The following is a 24,214-nucleotide window of genomic DNA, read 5'->3' on the forward strand; positions in this document are numbered from 1 at the left end:
GAAGAAACCTAATTCAACTCAAACTGGCAAAGCAAGTTTCTTGCGTACTTTGAAGCTGAAAAAAGAAGGTCGATGCTTTATTTGCAAGGAGCGTAGCCACACTCGGCTTAATTGCCCGAAGAGGCAAGAAACCTCGCAAGGACCTTTACCAAAGCTTAAACTAAGACCACTTTTGAAGTAATGTCCTCTCACGCCCTTATTCTTGCAATTATTCTTTTAATAATTCATTGTTTGGTCCTCATGATCTCTACCGAGCCTATGGAGATATCCAAGGGACATGGATACATATTACATATTCTCTTTGAACAAGGAAGATCTCACAATTTTGTAAATCACAAACTTGTGTGGACCCTACACTTGTCCACAACACCTAGTGATCATACCTATGAGGTACAACTTACAATCGGGAAGCAATTTTGGATCGCAAGGTGGATCAACTTCCAATCCGAATTCAAGACTATGATGACATTTTGCAGTGCTATGTTATGCACTTAGATAATGTAGACTTGTTGTAGACTTGTTATTGGGCATCGAATCGTTTAAAACCCATGATGTCCAATTTGGTTGGAAATCCCATACTCTTTCTCTTTTGCATGCGGAAATACCCAGATTACTATACAAAGTGATGATATTCATCCCTCTAAGGGATCACTTGTAAATGCGATTCAAGTTCGAAATATGATACAAACAACTTCTTATGATGTGTTTCAATGTGTTTTGATTCCACTTTCTTCATTTGTTACATCTCTTTCTACTACATATGATTTAAGCGTGGTTGAACATATTGAATTAAAGAAGTTGTTAAGCGAATTTAATGATGTATTTCCACACGAAATGCTGGCAGGGTTGCCTCCCAAAAGAGCAGTCGAATCATCGCATAGATTTGGTCCCAGGCGCTCAACCTATAAGCATACCACCTTCTAGGATGAGGCAGTTTGAGGAGGGTGAGTTAGCTCAACAACTTCAAGAATATTTAAGGTTGGGGTATATACACCCAAGCAAATCACCCTTGGGTGCTCCTATTCTTTTGACGAAGAAGAAAGATGGATCTTGGAGAATGTGTGTGGATTATAAGAGGTTGAATAAAGTAGCAATTAAGAATAAGTATCCTCTCTCTCGTGCTGATGACTTGATAGACAAATTGGCAGGAGCGAAGTACTTCACAAAGATTGATTTACGTGCTAGTTACCACTAGATACGTATTTATGTGAAGCATATTGAAAGGACAGCCTTTCGGCCCATATTGGTCACCTCAAGATTGTCTTACTTCTATCAAGACAGAATCAATTGTATGCTAAGATTAGTAAATGTGACTTCTTTATGAAGAAGATCGTTTACTTAGGACACAAGATTTCTCGAGAAGGGATTAGCATTGACGGAGTTACTTGGAATGACAATTTGAACACGGCTTTTGATACTTCGAAAAATTGTATCAAGAGTGTGCATGTTCTTGCATTGCCCGATCCTACCCAGCCTTATGTCTTAGAGGCCGATGCAAGCAATTATGCGATTGGGACAGCATTGTTCCAAGAGCGTCGACCTGTAGCTTTTGAGAGTAAAAGGTAGATAATACTAAATATCATTGGCCTACCATGGAACAGGAACTTTATGCGGTAGTTTATGCTTTAAAATTTTGAGACATTATCTGTATGGTTTCAAATTTGTTGTATTGACTGATCATCAATCAATCTGATATGTGTGTGAAGGAGATGATTTGAGGGGTAGGAAAGCTAGATGGATTGAGTTAAATGCAGGACTTTGATTTTGAGATTCGGTATAAAAAGGGTTCCTTGAATAGTGTTACTAATTCCTTACGTCAAATTAAGATGCTAAATTCTTTATCATTTATCAGGATATCCTCCAATCTATTTCAATCCTTGAGAGGGCTTTGCGCGACTGACAGACATTTCAGTTAATATTGGCACAAGGTCTAGGATGGGAGCTCGATGATTGACCAAGACTCAGGGATTATGCCAACTATTGTACAGGTGGCAAGAGGTCAATGGATGATTCGGAACGGCTTGCTGTTCTGAAATGATAAAATTTGTGTACCAGATGTGTTGGATCTTCGATCCAAGATTCTCCGCGAGTGTCATGATGCACCTAGTGCGAGACATCCTAGCACTTTTCAATCTAACTATTTGCAACTAGGACTACACAGGACTCTGTCTCTTGTGAAGCATACTTTTTATTGGCCTAAGATGAGGGAGTTTGTTCAGAACTATGTCGTAGGTTGCCGTACTTGTCAAGTGACTAAAGCCGAACGCCTTCAAAGCAAGGGGTTACTACAGCCCTTGGAGGAAAGCATTTCCATGGACTTTATCCACAAACGCGCAAAGGTTATGATTCCATTTGGATTATAGTAGATCACTTGACAAAGATGGCTAGATTTATACCTACAAGGAACAATGTTACAGCAAGTCAATTGGCCCAGCAGCTTGTTGATCTATTAATTCGTCTGTATGGATTGCCATCTGACATAGTCAGTGATAGGGATTCAAACTTTACCAATGAGTTTTGGACTCCTATTTTTGATAAGTTAGAAACCACTTTGAGTTCCTCTGAACAAGTTGTGAGCCAACTTCTCGAGGATATGCTTCGTGCATATGTTTCCAAGAGCATCAAATGATTACTTACCCATGGTTGAATTTGCTTATAATAGTACAAAGCATTCAACTACTGGTTTCAATCCTTTTATGCTTATGTACGGGTTTCAACCTAAGTCACCAGTAATGGTTGGATTCAAGGGAATTAAGAATGATGCTGCTGAAACATTCTTGCAAGATGTTGAAGTTTGCCAAGGAGTCTATTAGAAGCGCCCAAGAGGGGTACAGATTTTACACTAATAGACATCGTTCATGAGAGAGTTCTCTACTGGAACAATGGTATATTTGTGTATTCCCAAAGAATCCAAGAGTTTACGTACTAGTAAGGTTGTCAAATTATCCCCCCATAGTGTGGTCCATTCTTGATTCTAGTTGCATATGAACTTGAATTGCCTCCTGATGTACTATGCATCCAGTTTTTCATGTCAGTAGACTGAAGGATGTGTTGGGTGATGAGGATCAAATTGTTACTCCTCAAGAATTGGTAGAGGTTGAAGATTTAACCTTTATACCGCACAAGCCTGAAGCTATACTTGAATTTCGTGAACGTCAAGTTAGAAATCGGACAATCACGAAATACAAGACTAAGTGGAAGGATCGTATCGAGGAGGATTCCACATGGGAGACATTACCCAACCTTCAAAGAGAGTTGCCGAACTTTCTTATGAACTCAGAAGTGAGTTCTTAGAGGAAGAGGAGTATGTCATGTGCACGGACTATATCTGACGTGTGCTTTAGGCGCACAGGACTAGCTTGGGGAACTAGGAGCTAGGCAGGCGAGTTGCAAGGGCAACGGGACATGTTAGGGTTCCGGCTATTTTTAGCAGCACTGGGCTCGAGTCTATATAAGGGGCCTAGGAGGTCAGTTCTCAATCATGCAAGTCAAAGCAAGCTTGGCTCTTCTTTGATGGTCTAGAACCTGGATCGTGTTGCGGACGCACACCTGCTTTCTAGTATAGCCCAAGGCCCAGCAGTAGATCCAAGACCCCTATGGAAGCCACCTTGCGGTATGGGACGCCAGGCTGGTTGGGATCTAGTTGGGATATGTGCTAGTGTGCCAGCAGCTCAGCCTGTGGCTCGGAGGGGGCAAGGACGGGATGCCATGATTGGGTGGTGAGCATGCCTGCAAATTCCTATTGTGGTTCTATGCTTGTTTTCAGGTGTTTGTTTGCAGGTCCGGATTCTCAGGAGCACTAGAGTCGTGTCACTGTGGAAGTACCCTCGTCAACCACTTGGTTGGACTGCTCGCTGGTGCTCATGGTGTCCTTGCTGGATCTTTTCTGAACTATAAACAAGTGGGATGTCCCTGACTGACCCTCCCTATCTTAGGAAAGAATTTCTGAAGCTCTAATACCAATGTAAGGGGAGAAGTACTAAATCACTCTCTCTCCTCAACTACTAACTGAAAGAGATAGACTGAAAGAAGATCACACTCATAAATCCATGTGGAAACTGTGATGGTGACTGCGAGAGACTGAGAGGGGAATGAAGGGGCCTCCAAAAAGGAATAAACAACTGAATAAATGTATGCCCATAGGGCTGAATACAACTGAAACCCTCACTACAAAACTGTAATGGAAAAGCACTATAGAGAGGAGGTGAATCCTTACTGTAGTGATCCCCTGTAGGTCAAGGCTACCCTGCTGGTCTGCTGCTGGGTGCTCTTGCTGCTGAACTGAGCACTAGAAGGCCTAGAGGTGGACGAAGAATAAGGGCCAAAGGCGGCCCTTTGGACCCTAAATAGGCCGACTGGAGGGGCTGCTGCACCCGACTAGAACAGACTGGTGCACCAACCCCTAACTGCCCATCTGACTGCCATGTGGCTGCTGATGTCATCACTGAAAAGGCACCTGTACGGTGGCCTGCATGTACCTGTCAGGCTGTACGGCTGTTGCGGCTGGTGTACCTGTACTGCAGCCAGCATGGCTGCCTATGTGACTGCTGCACTCGCACTTAGCCAGCATGGCCATGGCCTGTCAAATGCCCATGACAAAAGCAGATATACATATTAACAACAGTAGCCTATGTACATCACTCATTCATCAACATTACCCCTGGATATTGAGCTTGGATATCTAACAAATCCGGGACGATGCCCAAAATGTTAATGCAGTTATGGTTTAAATCATCGACTCCATTAGGGAGTAGCAGCTGTAACCTCCAAACTTTAACAGGTTCAGATCATTGTATAAGCATATGTTCTTAAAACACCCCCCCCCCCCCGCCCGTTCAAGCAACTGTAAATTCACAATTTTATGTCAATGTCCAGATATGAACAAAAAAGTAAGCCAGGAAAAACGCTAACATTTAGAGAGGAGGCTTATTAAAAATTAATCTGTGTTGTCTTACGCTGACGTCAGTCACATGATCAGTCTCACTTGCAGCCTTAAGTTTTGCATAAGTTTCTTTTGCCAAGTGCCCAATTTGCTGCTGTGTTTTATGTCTGTAAACAATCAACAAAACATAATATCTAGTGAAATGCATGTGTTGGAGAATTCACTGCCACAACCTCCACAAAACTGATTCCACCAGCAGAAAACATGAGAGAGGACACCATGAGACAGACAAAGTAAGAAATGTGGATTTACAATAGATGTAAAGAGGTGCAGGTCACAAACATGCCCCTCAAAATCATGTCATAGCTGTCACAAAGCCATATTTATCCCCAGAAATAAAGATTAAATCTTTTATTTTGATGTTGGTCAAAGGTAATTGACTACAGTCAAAGAGTACTAACTTGGTCAAAGTGAGTTGACTTCCATCAACTAGAAAGTTTCTATCTGATTTATTGTGTTTTGCTTAGTTGCATGGTCGGGACACCCACAGAGGAGTCCACAGGATTACAATGCATGCATTGGCTAACCATTAACGGGTGAATAAAAGGTTTGGTGGTACAACCGTAGTTGACGAAACAGCTTTGGCTTTATTTCTACGACGGAGATTAGCTCTCCAAAGGCTCTCCCTCACTCTCTCTCTCTGGACATACACTAGGGCCCAGGACAATTTGTCGGGCTGGACCCCCCCGAAGGTCTTTATTCATTTCAGAAAATCTATTACAGAAGTTCAGCTTCAAGCTGTCTCGTAAGTCTCTCTCTCAAAACATGAAAAGAATTCTTCTTTTACAAGAGCTTTAAGCCCCATTCAAATTGGCAACATGCCACTTGTCTAAAATCTAGACTAAAACCTATTACAAGCCTCTAAGGGCCATTCTGGAGTCTTCAAAGCTCTCGGTCACACGAACCGCTTCCTGGATGCTTGTCAGGCTCCCATTTCGCTTAGGAAAAATAATCCTTCCTAGTACCTACAACAATTAATTAAAGCGCACCACCATGGTACCCATTAATTGTTAGCGCTTTGCATGCAAATAACACACTGTGGACTAATCCTAGTCACGGTGGGCGTCCCCACTGAACACATGTGCACATCTAAACAAATATATATATATTTTCTCTGGTTGACCGGAGTCAACACTCTTGATTATAATTAAAGAGCTTCGACCCAAGGTCAAGGCGCCTTAATTATAGCCAAGTCTCTCCAACCGAGGTTGGCACATCTTGGTTAACCGGGGTTAACCCCTCTTGGCGCATACCAAGTCTTGTTGACCGAAGTCAACACTCTCTGACCGTAGTCAGGTTTACTTGACTAGAGTCAAGTATCTTTGACCGTAGTCAATCCTTTGACCATTAAAATAACTCTTTGACCGTAATTAACACATATAAAACTCTTTAATTATGATCAAATAAATGGTCAACTGTACTTTGACTTAGGATATTTACATTGTGGTGACATCCCCTCGGCTTCTATTCAGTTGACCGCAACTGAAAAGCTTCCTTGTAAACATCCAAAAGCTGTGGATGATCGGATAACATGTCTTCGTCCATCCACTTGGCATCTAATGCCGTATAATTCTTGAATTTTACAAGATACCTGCAAAATTTCCTTACCCTGAGGGCCTTTACGTACAGTATGGTACACAATTTGCTCTGGCTGAAGGACTTCCTCCAGCTCATCCACTTCTGGTGGATCTTCTGATACTGGTTCTGTAGGCTCTGGTCCCTGAAATTTCTTTAGAAGACTCACATGGAATGCATTGTGAATCCTCCAATGCTCTGGCAATGCTAATCTGTATGCAACCTCATTTATTCTCTCTGTAACCCTGAAAGGGCCATAATATCTGGGAGATAACTTTGCATACACTTTCTGTTTGCCTTTAAACTTGCGGAGCCTAGCTTTTTCAAACCTTAAAAGTACCCAGTCCCCTTCCTTGAGATCCAACTGTCTCCTATGTTTATCTACAGCTCTTTTATGTTTCTCTTGAGACCTTTCAATTGCTGTCCAGACTTGGCTGTAAGCTGTCTGGAGGTCTCTTACAAACTGATCAGCTGCAAATATTTCATCCTTAGTCCTTAGTATAGGTGGCAAAATCACCTTTCCATATATGACTTCAAAAGGGGCTTTCCCTGTAGAGTTATGTACTGTATTATTGTAAGCAAACTCTACTAACGGTAGGTACTTTTCCCAGTCTGAACTTTGGTCACCCACGTAGCATTTCAGCATATCCAAAATGGTAGAATTTGCTACTTCACTTTGACCATCTGTCTGGGGATGGAAAGAAGAAGAAAAATTCAGATTCGTCCCCATGTTATCAAATAAAGCTCTCCAGAATAGACTGGTCATTCTGGGATCTCGATCACTAACAATGGACTTAGGCATACCATGATGTTTAAAGATCTGTGCCATGAACAGCTTAGCCATATGATCTGCCTTTATGGTTTTGCGAACCGGAATGAAATGAGCTTGCTTGCTGAATCTATCAATGATAGTCCAAATCCCATCATTCCCTGACTTTGATCTCGGCAAATCAAAAATAAAGTCCATTGTAATATTTTCCCATGGTGCCTGAGGCACGGGAAGAGGCATAAGTAGGCCAGGTGCCTTCTGTCTATCATACTTCATTTTCTGACACGTAAGGCATTCAGTAACAAACTGATGTATATCTTTCCGCATTCCTGGCCAAAAGAAATACCTCTCTAGTGCTAGAGTTGTTGCTGTAATTCCTCTATGTCCAGCATAGGGAGGTGCATGGCATTCCCCTAAAATCTTTTTCCTCATCTCCTGGGTGATGCATAGGCAATCATCTTTCATTAAATACCCATCTTTCAGGGAATAGTGACTGGTGGATTGCCCTTCTTGCATCTGCTGTAAAATTTCACCAAAATCAGAATCATGAGCATATTGCTCCCTCATGCCTTCCAGGTCCTGATGATAAGCAATAGTCACATTATTGACCTGGGGTCTTCGGGACAAGGCATCTGCCACTCTGTTCCGAATTCCTGGGGTATGGACAATCTGAAAATGATACATTGACAGCATGTTTGCCCATTTCATATGCTTCTCTGAAAGCTTGGTCTGAGTCAAAAAGTATTTCAGACTTTGGTGGTCTGTTTTGACAGTAAAATCTGCACCCAAAAGATAATGTTTCCATGTATGGATGGCATGAATTACAGCCAATAACTCTTTCTCATAGATTCCTAAATATCTTTCCGCATCCCGAAGTCGTCTGCTTTCATAGGCTACTACATGACCATTCTGATGCAATGCAGCCCCAACACATTCTCCACAAGCATCGCAATCCACATCAAAAGACTGATACAGATCCGGAACTACCAGAATAGGCTCTGTAGTCAACTTTTCCTTGAGTGTATTGAATGCTTTCTTCTGTGATAATCCCCATGTGAAGGCTGCATTTTTCTTAGTGAGGTCATGTAATGGAGCTGCGATATCAGCAAAATGTCTGATAAACCTTCTGTAGTAAGAACACAAGCCTAAAAAACTTCGAACTTCATGCACAGTTTTCAGCTCTGGCCATTCCTGAATGGCACGGATCTTCGCTGGATCCATTTGTATCCCATTCTTGGATATTATATGCCCCAGATAGTGGATTTCTTCCAGGAAGAATTCACTTTTCTTGCTGTTTGCATAGAGCTGATGATTTCTCAGCTCTTGAAACACTATAGCAAGATGTTCTCTGTGCTCTTCCTCTGTCTTAGAAAAAACTAAGATATCATCAAAGAAGGTACCCGTAAAATGCCTGTACTTTCGGAAGATGCGATCCATCATTCTGTTGAATGTGGCTGGAGCATTTGTCAATCCAAAAGGCATCACTAAGTATTCATACAACCCGAATGTTGTGCGGAATGCTGTCTTATGCACATCCTGAGGCTGTATCCTCACTTGGTGGTAGCCACTCTTCAAGTCTACCCTGCTGAAAACTGAAGCTCCATTTAACTGATCCAGGACATCATCAATACGCGGAATAGGGAATCTATTCTTGATGGTCATTTTGTTCAGTGCGCGATAATCGACGCACATACGGAATGAACCATCTTTCTTCTGTACTAACAGTACAGGGGAACAAAAAGGAGACGAGCTGGGCTGAATCAACCCTTTGGACAGCAAGTCCTGTACCTGAGCCATAATCTCCTCTCTCTGAGTCGCACTGACTCTATAAGGGGGTCTGTTTGGTGGCTCACTACCAGGCATTAACTCTATCTGATGATCTTCTGGTCTCTCTGGGGGTAACTCCCCTGGCAAAACATCAGAAAAGCAATCTTTAAAGTTTACCAGAAACTGAAACCTATCTTTGTCTGCATCATTCATTTCAGCATGCATATCATTCTCTTTTTCTTTTACAAAAACCATGTACGCAGAAATTGCAGACTTTATTGCTTTACCGCATGAAACATCAGATACAATGGGGATAGTGTCCCCTTTATTCTTGGCAATTACACGCTGATTTTTCCCCCTATGTACAAATTCCAGCACTCTTTCAGGAAGAGTCAACTTCACTGCCTTGCGGTGAAACCAAGGCATCCCCAAAACTACATCATAATGTTTCAGTGGAGAAATGAAGAAGTCTTCCTGATCCACATAACTCTGAATATGAAGACGGAGCTTCCCTATCAAGGGAGTAACTGGCACAGGATTCCCACAAAACATTTGATCGGCATCCAAAGCCCTGCCTAGCTCTTCCGTCTTTATTCCCAGCCTCAGGGCTAGATCCTCTGATATGAAATTATCAGTAGCCCCTGGATCAAATAAAATTAGCGCTTGCTGGTCTCTAACTTTGCCCCATGATAGCAGCAATTCTCGTTCTTCTGGGTTCAAAGCATGACCCAGTATATCAGGAATTCCCCCCGCCATTGGCTTTTGCGGTCCTCGTGGCTTCTCTGCCTCTTTTCCCTTCGATGTTGAAGGCTTTTCTGGGCACTGGGCAGCCACATGCCCCTCTTTACCGCACCTGAAGCATTTCCCATCTCTACGGAATTCCGCTATCTGTTCAGGGGTAAATAGAGATTTGCCCTTATAGGTCTTCGAGAACTGAGTACCCCTCGGCTTCTGAGGCTGAAACCCTTTCTTTTCAGCCTTAGGGGACTCTTTCTTTTCTAATTTTTGAAAATCAGTTTTCTTTTTATCAGCACGTCCTGCATGCAAGGATGGCACTGTAGATGGATCTTGTAGCGGCACAAGACTCGCTACTGAGGCTGAATGCATAAGATCTTGAATATTCTTTGCCCCCAAAGCATTCACTACTGCCTGAATTCTTGGAGTGAGACCTGCTCTGTACTTCCTCATCTGGGTGCCTTTGGAGATCTTTTTGAACGGTGCAACCTGCAAATAAGCATCCCAAAACTTTTGGTTGTACCCATCCACTGTATCTCCTGCATCCATGTGCAAGCTGTCCCAATCTTGAAGAACATGGTCTCTAAACTGTTTAGGCATGAACTGCTGGTAGAAGGCTTTCTTGAAGCCCTTCCACTTTCTTGGGGCTGATCCATCTGTGGTCAGTGCACTCCACCATGCACTAGCCGTTGCTGTTAAGTGTAGGCTGACCATTCTTAACTTGGAGGATTCTGAAAATTTCTCAGTACCGAATGCAGCATCAAACTGTCTGATAAACTGCAATGCTTTGTCTGTATGACCATACTGTCCATTGTAGGTCATAAACTTAACAGATTTTCCTCCCTCTTTAAATTCCCTGGTCGCTTTGGAAGACTTTCTCTTCCCAGACTTCTCATGTTTCCTTCTTTTCCTGGATGGTTTATCTGATAAGGAAGAAGAAGACACAGAAGTCGAACTCGAGGTAGACGGTGATAGACTAGGAGATCGGTGATGACGCCTCGATCTCTTTTTACTATGGGACCGTCTCCTATGAGATCTATGAGATCTCTCTCTCTCAGACTGTACACGAGAGTGTGCCTCTGGCATTGGCACGTCATATACTGGATTAGGCATAGCTTCTGCTGGAAACAAATGCTGAGCCCTGGGATCCCTTTTAAGATTTTCCAGCTCTTGTATACGAGTGCGTACCATTTGTTCAAATTCTTGTTGAGTTTGTGGCACATTCCTCTGTCTTGGATGCACATCCCTATCTTGAGAATCCCACTGGATAGGTGATTGATCCATATTCTGAGATCTGCAGATTTTCTCACACTGTGCAAGTAACTAATGCACACTACCTTTGCTTTTCCAACAGAAAAAGGTACCTCAACAAGAGGTGTTTTGCATTCACAATCTATGCCAGTACTGGCTGTCAGTTCAAGGCATATACCCACACAGTTGCCAAAGCATTATCAACTATATTGCCCTTTTCTGGCTGCTGTAGATGGCTTCAAAAGGCATCTGTTTTTCCCTCTTTTTACTGCTCAAAGGCATGCATACTCCTTTTTCTGCAAATCTCTGTTTTCTCTGCTTTTCTCTGGTTTTCTGCTACTTTTCTGACAGTAAAAGTCTGACAGGCAAGTAAAAATTGATAGCCAAAACTGTCTCTGCAACTGTCTTTTTTTTTCTTTTTTTTTTTTTGGAACAGTAACTGGATAAGGTAACGGGCTGGTTACACTAACCAGATCAGTTCTGTTCTGGTCTGGTTACATTGACAGACTAGTTAGTCTGTAACTTGGCCACTAACTTAACCAAACTGGTTAACTGCACCAGTCCAGTCTGGTTAGGCTGTCCTCTGACCAAATCCCTGACCAGGGTCAGCTAACTGCAGTTAGTTTGAATAAGGTCACACTAACCACAGGTCTGCCAGCCTGGCTGCCACGTGTCAGAGTGCCACGTCAGTTCTGAGCTGGATGCCACGTGTACTGCCACGTCATCAGCCTGCACATGCTGCCACGTCAGCATCCACACGTATCTGCCACGTCAGCTCTGTGCATGCCACATGTACACCTGTGCCACATCATCTGCCCTGCTGGTTGCCACGTCAGCCTAAGGTTAAACCTTGGCTGGCAGAATCGAAATTCGTCGCGCACGTCCGTCAGCGTCGCACGAATACGAAGTCCGGCCAAAAATCTCCGTCTTCAGGATCTGCTCCTTCGCACCTTCTCCACGCCTGACCATATGTGGCGAAACTACATCTCCTGATAGTCTATACTTGCAACTTGACGCATAGCATCGGAAGCTCCAGGCGATGGACAAAATCTTCTGCTCACGACGAGTCCTCCGTATAAAATCCCGTAACTAATGCTTGCGTCGATTGCTTGTACTACTAAAACCAGATTCGCTCAGGCTTTCTAGTTTTCGTCAATTTTGGCGACTACCTCCTTTGCCCAGATATACTTGCGCCTGCACGTCACACTTATCCCGTACCAATACAAGGTCACGGTGGGTCCATGCTTTCTTTCTCTCCTTATCTCTTGGATCGTCACAGTTTAAAGAAACTGTGAAGCCAAGCTCTGATACCAATACAACCGTAGTTGACGAAACAGCTTTGGCTTTATTTCTACGACGGAGATTAGCTCTCCAAAGGCTCTCCCTCACTCTCTCTCTCTGGACATACACTAGGGCCCAGGACAATTTGTCGGGCTGGACCCCCCCGAAGGTCTTTATTCATTTCAGAAAATCTATTACAGAAGTTCAGCTTCAAGCTGTCTCGTAAGTCTCTCTCTCAAAACATGAAAAGAATTCTTCTTTTACAAGAGCTTTAAGCCCCATTCAAATTGGCAACATGCCACTTGTCTAAAATCTAGACTAAAACCTATTACAAGCCTCTAAGGGCCATTCTGGAGTCTTCAAAGCTCTCGGTCACACGAACCGCTTCCTGGATGCTTGTCAGGCTCCCATTTCGCTTAGGAAAAATAATCCTTCCTAGTACCTACAACAATTAATTAAAGCGCACCACCATGGTACCCATTAATTGTTAGCGCTTTGCATGCAAATAACACACTGTGGACTAATCCTAGTCACGGTGGGCGTCCCCACTGAACACATGTGCACATCTAAACAAATATATATATATTTTCTCTGGTTGACCGGAGTCAACACTCTTGATTATAATTAAAGAGCTTCGACCCAAGGTCAAGGCGCCTTAATTATAGCCAAGTCTCTCCAACCAAGGTTGGCACATCTTGGTTAACCGGGGTTAACCCCTCTTGGCGCATACCAAGTCTTGTTGACCGAAGTCAACACTCTCTGACCGTAGTCAGGTTTACTTGACTAGAGTCAAGTATCTTTGACCGTAGTCAATCCTTTGACCATTAAAATAACTCTTTGACCGTAATTAACACATATAAAACTCTTTAATTATGATCAAATAAATGGTCAACTGTACTTTGACTTAGGATATTTACATTGTGGTGACAGGTGGTGTTTTATTTGTGTGTTAGAGTTGTGCATTTGATGTACCATGGTTAGGTTAGAGAGCGAAGCCCTTTGTTGTGGGTGTGCCCGCCCCATTGTGCAGTTTTGCCTAGTCGGATAGGCTACTTTGATGGTTATGATATCTTCTATGCTGGAGAGCACTCCTTTTCTGGTGTGGCTTTTTTCGTGAAGCACCACCTTCATCCTGCTGTGGCTCTCAATTGATCGCCATGGTAGATGGAAACAAGTGTCGACTTTCCAAATCAGGTCCCCTAGCAGGTGTGATTTTCCCTGGAGCTCCCAGAATACCCTGGAACCTCCCCTGGCAGGTGGCAACTTCTACTGGCAGCAAATGTGTCCCTCCTAGCAGATGGCGATTTTGCTCTAGCAGCACCTGGCAAGCTCTAGCAGCTCACAACTGATGATCTGGCTCTTCTGGGACTGATTTTGGCCTCCTATGTCCAAAAGAAGGGATCTCTATCATTTTGGAGCCCTGTGCTAAAAATAGCAATTTTTAATTGCACCACTCTTTTGGCCCCTGTTGCACACTTTGGTCCTAGGAATTAATTGCCTAGTAATTGGGCGCACATTCACAATTTCCAGGTACCCACTAGGAATTTTAATTTCCCAAGTCCCATGCACGTGGCCGGACTCTCGCGCCCCAGAGGCTCAAGGAAATCACACGTAAATTACGGGAGTCACAAATCACAAATCCCATAAATTCACGTCCTCGTGACAGGGAGGCAGCCCTTATTTTTGGCCCCTAGTGTGTGTGTTTTCAGCTCCCTCTTTCCCTCTTTCAGTTCTCTAACTCCCCAGAAGAAAATCGCTGCAGTTCTCTCTCATAAGAAGTTATCAGATGCATGTTTTCCCCTGTTTTCTCTAAAATTCGAGTTCTTCCCTGCTGAATATCTACTGTGAATTGTATCAGGCACTACAAGTTGTGTTCAAGTGCTATGATCTACTTCTATTGGCTGCAAATTGAGATCTCTGGCTGCGAGTTCTGGGAAGTGCTGCAGCAGGCCGATTACAAATTCGTTTTTATGGTTTTCAGGCTACAGTTTCGTTTTTTAGGGTTTCAGGCTGATTACAGTTTTGTTTTTACAATGGCATCAAAGCTCAACTTCATCACTTTCCCTAATGGTGACGATTTTTGGCTTTGAACATCCTGCATGCAAGCAAATACGAAATTCAGAAGAGCAACTAACACACCTACGGTGTAGCACTCATGTTTTTGTAAGCCATAACTCCAAATCAGTTGTTGCACTGATTTTGTGCAGCCATCAAAGTTGATTTGACTATCCATGTGAGGGAACAGCTTGAGTTTTAGTTGTCTAGGAGGAAATTCGAAATTCAGAACAGCTCATCCAGATGGCAGGATCAGGAGAACATGCACGTTCGAGCACTAGGCTGCCCAGCAAGAAGGGACCACCTGAGGTACCAGTCAATGATCTTGATGAAGATTTTGTCAAAGCCAAATCGAAGAGTACGATTTCTTGATTCCCTTGACAGCCCCGTCAAGCATTACTTCCCCCAAGACATCTAGAGGCAAGCATTCTGTCACCTCCTCATCGTCCTCTTCAAGCAAGTTCATCCAAAAAATGCCATCAATCCAGGTGTAGATGGAGAAGTACGACTCCGCGGAATAAGTCGCAATGTCTCAAGCATGGGAAGCGCAAAAGGACCCCTAGCAGCAGCTCGAGTTCATCTTCGACGACTTCTTCTTCTTCTTTCTTCTCCTCGTCCGACTCTTCACGAGACAAGCGTCGAGGCGGAAGCAGAAAGCATTCCAAGGCTAAGAAGTTCAAAGAGGGAGGTAAATCTATTCAATTTGTTACTTAAAACGGGGCATATGGGCAAACGAAGAAGGCCACGCAGTTTATACACCCGTTTGACGTGGCTTGTGGTATGGAGAATTATCAGGAACCATTTAAACTCCGGATGGTGAGGTCACATCTTACAAGTACAGCCAACGCTTGGTGGATTGCCAAACTGCTAGATGGGACTGCCCCCAAGACCTGGAAGAAACTTTAAAAGTATTTCTATCAGCAGTTTCTTAAGGTCCACATCAAAGAAATTTCAGCAAAAACTCAGCTCAGGAAGTATCGGTCGGGATTGCCGCCAAATATTCGATATGCTGTGAATTTGATGAAAGATTCAACGGTTCAGGACCTCATGCATTCAGCAAAAACTGCATTTAGTACGATTCACCTTCGTACTAGAAGGAGAAGAAAGATGTCCCTGAAAAGAGCAGATGTGTGCCAAAACGAGCCATTCCAATTCGAAAAGAAAGGGTTTCAGCCTCAAAAGCCGAGGGTAAACAGAACCAGAGGCCCTATAAGAAAAGAGCTCGCTTCATGCTTGAGCAGATCAAGACCTTCCAAAAGGAAGGGAGATGCTTCCGATGCAAGGGCACGTGCCCCGCAAGGCCTTCGGGTCCGAGCCTAGTGTTGCATAGATAGATAAGGCATCCGATAGCCTAGCTGTATAAAGTGGCATCGAATGGCTCACTACCACCATGCATAGTCAACTTAAGCCCTGGCTCAGTGATAGGCTTGCAAGCTTGCAATCTGAACTGCTTTGACAGTCTCTGTAAACATTTAGATTGCTGCATGGCAATGCCCTTTTCACTCTGTATAAACTGGACACCCAAATAATATCATGTCTGGGCAGTTTTCAAATCAGCCTTAAATTTTGCAATTTTTTCTTAAGGCCCTTGCTGGCCAAATAAGCATCAATTTTGGCATTCCATGCCCTGGGAGCCTGTCTAAACCATGTAAGGCCTCTTTCAGCCTGCGTGCCTTACGCTTCTTCCCTGGCATCATAAAACCTGGAGGCTTAAGTACATAAACCTCCTCTTGAAGTCGCCACACAGAATTGTTGCCTTTATATCCAACTGATGCATGTGCCATCCATAACATGCAGCCATACCAACCACACATCAAATGTGTAACAAAGGGTTACTTTTTACTTAGGCTAAAAGTTAGTAGAAAGGCCTTTATTGGCTTGTAAGTGTTTTCTTCTTTTTTTAGGGGATACCATAAGTTGCCACGTGGCATCCTAGGAGGTAATCCCATAAGCAATACTGATTTGTACTACCCTGGGCCATACCTATGTAAGGGCTCTAGTTGTACTTGGCAAGACATTCATGACTTGTACTCCATTACTGAAATAGAATATACAGCAAGAGTTCAATACTCAGCTGAATTCTAAAAAGGATTGACCTTCTCCTGTCCTTGTGCAGCCCCTCACAAGTCCTTGTTGAAGATCCAGCTCATGATCTTCCTCTCCTTCCCTTTTCCTAAACATAAGGTACTACACTACTTAACTCTCCTGCAAATTCTACTAAACTTAGTAGTGTATACTGTTAGTTAGGAGCAGTCCTGTTGCATTGGTATCAGAGCACTTTTCGTGGGAATTTGTGGGAAATTCTTTGTCCAATCACTTTGAAATTTGGAGCATCTACTCTTGAACCTAGGGCCTACCTCTCTGCAAAAATTCAGCGCCAGAAGTACTTTCTGTTGTGAGCTGCCACATGGCAGGCTCTGAGAAACCCTGATTTTCAAAGTGCTCAGAATTTGGGGCTTCTTGCATCAGTGGAAAGCCCTTGCTTCCCTGATCATTTCTATGTGTGGGAATCCTAAAATGGTGGAGGATTGAGTCAACATTGAAGTGGTTTTCTCTCTGGTGCAAGAAACTGAAGAAAGTGACGATCTGCTGTTTTCCTGCACCAAACTAAGTCATTCTTGGCTTGATTTGTTCGCATCAATCTCTTGAGGCTGCTCCCTAAGTTTGGTGGTGATCCGAGACGGTTTGGGGGAGTTATGAGCAATTCTTGACTGGCTGGCATGGAGGAACTGCTGCGAATTTCTGATGTACAGCTCCATTTCGGGTCAGCTGTAGTGCATATGGTCGCCTAGCTCCATGGATGCAACTGATTAAGTGTGATATTGATTTGGACTTTTGTTAATGAGCAATTCGAAATTCAGTTGCAACAGTTAGCGCAGGGTTGATATTTGCCAAAAGATCTAGCAATTTCTTGCAATCCAGGTGTAATGTTATAAATTTCTACTCCTGATTGGCTCTTTGGTTCAGTCTTGGCATAAGGATCGCCTAATCAAGTGGGAAATTTCAAGTTCTCTCTCTGAAAGTTGACCTGCGAAATTAGGGCAAAACTAGCATTTAGGGCTTTTGGTACTGGTTTTTTATCAGGGCTTAAGACAGTCCATTTACTCTAGATTCAAGTCATTAAAGATGCCTGTCAAGAGGTCTACTGGTCAAGCTAGTAAGCAGCCAATGGGTATCTTTGATTCCATCCCAAAAAAGGAACCAATTGATGATCAGGCTGTAGTTTCTGAGCCCAATGATCCTCATGTTGGCAATGTTCAAGGGGATTTAACAGCAACTCCTCAAGTACAAGCATACCTTAACCAACAGCAGATCATAAAGAGTTGTATGGACCCAATGCTACAGATATTCAAGGAGTTAACTAATGAGATTAAGACCAATAATCAGAGGATTGACCAAAGGATGCAGAACATGTCTGCCACTTTTAATAAAAGGTTGGACCAATTCAAGAGAAGCCAAATTTATGATGGGAAGAGACCTGCGGATCCCCAAATTGATAGAGACTCAGGTTCAGATGATGATGATCATCATCATCTTAAACATGTAACTGAACCGGTTGGTTTTATGGCTTCTGCCCGAAGGACCTATCACTCTAGTGGAGTTACAGCTCATATGGATAAGGATTCAGCATACGGTAAGACTCCTAATAATAACAGTTCAGCAGCTAAAGAGTTGTGTCAAAAATTCCATGAATATAAGTTGCTACCAGCAGACCTTAGGGCAGCAATGACATTCCAGCAATATATACAAACAGTTAAATCTATTGAACCAAAAGAACCTGTTCATCAAGACAAAGATATGAAAGACAAGTACTGAAACCGGCCTTCAGTTTCCTAAAGGGCAGTAGACTAAAACTTGCATTGCATTTTCATTACTCACAGCCACATTGCATCATTTCCAACCACTTAACGTTAAACAATACCACTTAGAAACAACTGGAGAAATAACTGGATGGAGGCTAGAGTGCCCCTGCTCAATGAAAATAGTACACAGCGCACCCACTGGCCCCAAATGCCTTGGCGCCCCTTACGTTATTTATTTAATGCTTCTGAATGGAAATGCTTTACAACAAGGGTTCAACCTTGCACTGTTCCTCTCTGTAAATCCTTTACTTGTCTTCAAGGCATCTAATCCCAGTGCACCACTAGAATTCCCACTGGCAAGGCATACTCAGGCATTCACTTCTGATCTGCCACAACTTAGAGGCATTCAGGCATCCAAACCACTGGCAAACTGAGCTCAAGGCAGCCTCAAGGCTATCACATCCATCCACACTGTCCTTAGGCCTTCCACAGGATCACCCTTGCCTTTGGGTGCTTCAGAGAACCTGTTGGAGTCCTGAAAGGACTGCACACAACACGCATGCACTGCAAAACGCTGCAAAGCAAGAAAGAACAAGGAAAAACCGAACCTGGAACCAACTCCTGCTGACTGTGGCAGAGGGGTGAGCTCCTTCCTCACACCTATCCTCTATCCAAGCTCCCCGCAAGGTGCAGGTGTCTTCCAGCAATCAGGAGAAGAGAGAAATGAAGGTAGAGAGCAGAGGGTGAACAAGAAAGAGCTGTAGAGGGAAGGTGGTTTACAGATCTGCCCCAAAATGATTGCCTCGGGATCTGTGCCTGAGTTCTCCTAAGAGAAGGTGCCAAAAGCAACAGGGAAAGTTCCTCCTATAGCCTGCACTGCTCCAGAACAGCTCCAGAAGCCACCACGCAGCCAAAAACATGTGCACAAAGGTCCAGCACAGCAAAAGACAACCCTAGGCACCTGTTGGAGGCAGCTGAACACGCCCGTACGGACGTCCGTACAGTCCGTACGAAAATTTTCCAAAAGTTCAAAAATGAGTCCTGGCACTTCCTAGAAGTGCGTACTAGCCTTGGAACAATCAAAACAGTGTTAAAACGACTGAAAACAGGCTTGAAACAGCTCAAACAGCTCAAAAACTGCACAAGAACAACTGAAAAACGTCCTACACCTCTGGGAGAATGAGGGGAGAGAGATGGAAGGTGGGGGAAGGGCATGCATACACATGCTTGACAAATGGCACCTCCTCCTTGCCATTTGCCCCTTCATTAAAGTCCTAACCCCCATACCAAGGACAACGTTGATTGTCCTTGGGCCCAACTTTTAGACCCCTCTTTTAAAGCCTTTGCCTTGCCCCTAGGACCTAGTGGCGCACCTAGACTTTGCCCTTAGGAACTTCTAGGAAGTGTGCACTTCCTCTAGCCAGTCCCTCACGGCCAAACCATTACAACACTTAACCATGGTTAACCTCGGGTTAAGCGTAGGTTGAGTTACGAAGATACTTTACATCACTTTTCACGTCCTCTTTTCACGTCCTCGTGACATACCCTCCTCTTGAAACAGCAAACTATCAAGTTTGCTACTATAAACATAAGCCACCAGCAATGATGATGTGGTCTAGGAGAGCGCACGTGTCCATCCATATATCAATGCATCATCCGTGTGGAGTGACTAGTACACTCATCATAGAAGTCCCGTAGCAGATGTATTGTCAGCAAACAATACCTCGGGTGAAACATATAGTGTCACCAAGCGACTTCTAGATACCGTGAGCTTGTCTGTTGACAAGGGGGTGGAGGAACTACCCCCCTCTTGAGCATCAGGCAATGCTCTAGACCTACGCTCTGCTGAGCCTGAAGGAGCTACAACCGAAGGCAGCTCAAAGCATAACAACTGAGTTGACTACACCACTCTGAGTGAAGTCTGCTAGTTCACTCGCCTCCAATAACTTGAACCACACACACATGGCAAGAATGGACCCTAGGAACATAGATCCCAGTACTCGATATCCTTTCAGACTTGCATCACTGCAAGCTGAATCGGTTCAGCCAATCTATGCTAGACTTGGACCCTTGCCTCATGGTTCAAATCAAAAACCAACTAGCATGTACTAAATGGATTTACTGCTCGAGCCATGCCGGGCAACAAGAGCATCCAAAACAGGCATGTGATACATGGATGTGCTGCTCTAGCCATGCCGGGCAACAAGAGCAATCCAACAGTAACAAGGACTACTTATTCTGCAAGTTACCATTCAGCCTAGAAGAGGAGACTCTCCATCTTCTGACTGGTACAAAAATCAACAAAACTAGCAGGGAAGAACCATCCTGCAAATAACAAAGCAGCCTAGAAAGAGGAGACTCTCCAATTTTTGGCTGTTACAATTATTCATACCAAAATTACTGCTTTCGATCAAAGGAAAACAAATCTCCTAGCGCACGTGGCTGTCCTTTTTCGCTTCTTGTACTCCCATAGGTTGTTTCCGTTTACGATTGGGGCAATCTTTGGCCTGATGGCCCTCTTCTTTGCAAAGGAAACACTTTCCAGCTTCAAATAGGGCTTGCCGTTCCTCAGGAGACAATCTCTCTCTGGTACTGGGCTTACTATTAGGTCGCTGGTCCACATCAAACTTGACTTTGGTTGTCTTGGCAAATTTCTTTTTCGTGGAAGAGTCATCCTGCTACTTACCTTTGAATCCTGGAGTCATCCCTTGCATGAGAGCATAGGCTGTAGTAGCATTCTCAATCAGCTGAGAGATGTTGGAGACCTTTGTCGTGGTGCAATAATCACGAAGCTCCTTTGGCAGCCCACAACAATACTTTTCCACCTGCACAGACAATGATACGGTCCTATACGAGCTGACTGGCAATAAGGCCTCCCAGAACTTTTTGTTATACTCTTCAAGATTCTTACAGTTTGCGGCATCCAGCTTATGCCATATTGTCATTATATCCACTTCAAAAGTGGTGGTAAGCCAAGCAGATGAGAAAACTTGCTTGAACTCAATCCAAGTGTTAGGGGCTTTACCCTGCAAAAACAAATTGGTCCACCATTGCAGTGCGTTACCCTTCAAGAAGGTGGCTAGCCGCCTTTCGTACCTTGGAAGACTCTGTAAAATGACCACCGGAATGGGCAGCATCAAACTGTTGCACAAATGTCAGAGGCTTCAATCTATCATGCATCCCATTGAAGGCTTCAAACTTCACAGCTGCCCCTCCCTCCTTATAATCTTTCAGCTTACCTTTGGGAGTAAGATTATCATAAACTAGGGGCTGTAAATATGGTGGAGGCATCGTGGATCCCATATTCTGTACCATATCGCCTGTGCCCATGGTGGGGTTGACAATTCCGGATCCCATTCCTTGCATCTGTGGCACACACCAAGTGTTGCTTATCATTCCTGGCATCCCTGTCTGCATACCGGGCTGCATCCCTATGTTTGCATACATCATATTGGCATTTGCAGGGGGCATTCCACCCTCCATATGCTGCTGCTAATTCTGCATTCCTGGCTGGAAACTACCCAAGTATGTACCAGGCATACCAAGCCCTTCGGTGGGCTGTCCCACCATTGACTGAAAAACCGATCCTCCGCCAAAATATCCTGGATGCTTCATGGGCTGAGGAAGGACTAGCTGTCCTCGATTAACTGAATGAAAAGTATCGTAGGCATCTCTGGTGGCTGTCTACTGAAAGATACACGCCTCTGAGTCTTCTTATGCTTTGTCTGCTTCTTCTCAGCTGTCTTTTTGCTTCCAGGGGGAGCATTACCACCAGAATAAGCTTGCATAATCTCCAAGAAAGTCTGTTGCAGCTGTGACAAGGCTCCCACTGCACTTTGCATTTGTAACTGAAAAAGGGCATTGGGATCAAGCTCCTCTGTCTCATCCTCCTCGTCCTGCGAATCCTCAGTGGCATGCTCGAGAGAAACATGCTGTCCCTCATCATTTTGCTCTTCTTCCCCCTCACTGGTATTGTGCTCCTCATCAAAGCTGTCTGTTTCCTGCTCGGAGGTAGGCAGTGATCGCTCGCGGTGCGACATGATTGTTGATGGTAGGGCTGTAACAAAAATGCAATGGGGCTGTCTTCACCCAACACTCCCACGGCTCACCTCTGTAGGAAGATAATGATGTCCCGGCAACGGAACCACTGAAACCGGCCTTCAGTTTCCTAAAGGGCAGTAGACTAGAACTTGCATTGCATTTTCATTACTCACAGCCACATTGCATCATTTCCAACCACTTAACATTAAACAATACCACTTAGAAACAACTGGAGAAATAACTGGATGGAGGCTAGAGTGCCCCTGCTCAATGAAAATAGTACACAGTGCACCCACTGGCCCCAAATGCCTTGGCTCCCCTTACGTTATTTATTTAATGCTTCTGAATGGAAATGCTTTACAACAAGGGTTCAACCTTGCACTGTTCCTCTCTGTAAATCCTTTACTTGTCTTCAAGGCATCTAATCCCAGTGCACCACTAGAATTCCCACTGGCAAGGCATACTCAAGCATTCACTTCTGATCTGCCACAACTTAGAGGCATTCAGGCATCCAAACCACTGGCAAACTGAGCTCAAGGCAGCCTCAAGGCTATCACATGCATCCACACTGTCCTTAGGCCTTCCACAGGAACACCCTTGCCTTTGGGTGCTTCTGAGAACCTGTTGGAGTCCTGAAAGGACTGCACACAACACGCATTCACTGCAAAAAGCTGCTAAGCAAGAAAGAACAAGGAAAAACCGAACCTGGAACCAACTCTTGCTGACTGTGGCAAAGGGGCGAGCTCCTTCCTCGCACCTATCCTCTATCCAAGCTCCCCGCAAGGTGCAGGTGTCTTCCAGCAATCAGGAGAAGAGAGAAATGAAGGTAGAGAGCGGAGGGTGAACAAGAAAGAGCTGTAGAGGGAAGATGGTTCACAGATCTGCCCCAAAATGATTGCCTCGGGATCTGTGCCTGAGTTCTCCTAAGAGAAGTTGCCAAAAGCAACAGGGAAAGTTCCTCTTGCAGCCTGCACTGGTCCAAAACAGCTCCAGAACAGCTCCAGAAGCCACCACGCAGCCAAAAACATGTGCACAAAGGTGCAGCACAGCAAAAGACAACCCCAGGCACCTATTGGAGGCAGCTGAACACGCCTGTACGGATTCCGTACAGCCGTACGGACGTCCATACAGTCTGTATGAAAATTTTCCAAAAGTTCAAAAATGAGCCCTGGCACTTCCTAGAAGTGCGTACTAGCCTTGGAACAATCAAAACAGTGTTAAAACGACTGAAAACAGGCTTGAAACAGCTCAAACAGCTCAAAAACTGCACAAGAACAACTGAAAAACGTCCTACACCTCTGGGAGAATGAGGGGAGAGAGATGGAAGGTGGGGGAAGGGCATGCATACACATGCTTGACAAATGGCACCTCCTCCTTGCCATTTGCCCCTTCATTAAAGTCCTAACCCCCATACCAAGGACAACGTTTGTTGTCCTTGGGCCCAACTTTTGGACCCCTCTTTTAAAGCCTTTGCCTTGCCCCTAGGACCTAGTAGTACACCTAGACTTTGCCCTTAGGAACTTCTAGGCAGTGTGCACTTCCTGTAGCCAGTCCCTCACGGCCAAACCATTACAACACTTAACCATGGTTAACCTCGGGTTAAGCGTAGGTTGAGTTACGAAGATACTTTACATCACTTTTCACGTCCTCGTGACACAAGATTATACTTCCTAAGTTCAAAGGTGATTCTACCTCTCCTGAGGAATTGGAGGAATGGCTCACCACGATGGATGACTACTTCCTTCTATATCCAAAGGGTGATCAAGGTAAAATCAGATTTGTTGTTCTTCATCTGGAAGATTATGCACACTCTTGGTGGAGGCATCTACAACAAGAAGGGTTAACTTTTAATGCTTGGAATGAATTGAAGGCTTAAATGCTTAAAACTTTTATATCTCCTTTTACTAGGGATCAATATATTTGTAAGTGGTATGATCTTACTCAGCAAGGATCAGTGAAAATTTATATCAAACAGTTTTGAAAATTGGCTCTATT

General features: G+C 44.1%; 1 protein-coding gene across 1 annotated transcript in view; it reads right to left on the reverse strand.

Moving 5' to 3' along the window:
- LOC147899674 (syntaxin-22-like) overlaps positions 1-24,214 on the reverse strand; it is a 39,682-nt gene that overhangs the window by 8,709 nt on the left and 6,759 nt on the right. The window contains exon 2 of the mRNA XM_087377972.1: positions 4,956-5,049. Coding sequence (XP_087234098.1) covers positions 4,956-5,049 — 94 coding nt within the window. The remainder of the gene's footprint in view (positions 1-4,955; positions 5,050-24,214) is intronic.

The sequence above is a fragment of the Dipteris shenzhenensis genome, chromosome 8 (assembly GCF_047967505.1).
Source record: "Dipteris shenzhenensis isolate YYH24624 ecotype China chromosome 8, Dip_SZ_1.0, whole genome shotgun sequence".
Lineage (NCBI taxonomy): Eukaryota > Viridiplantae > Streptophyta > Polypodiopsida > Gleicheniales > Dipteridaceae > Dipteris > Dipteris shenzhenensis.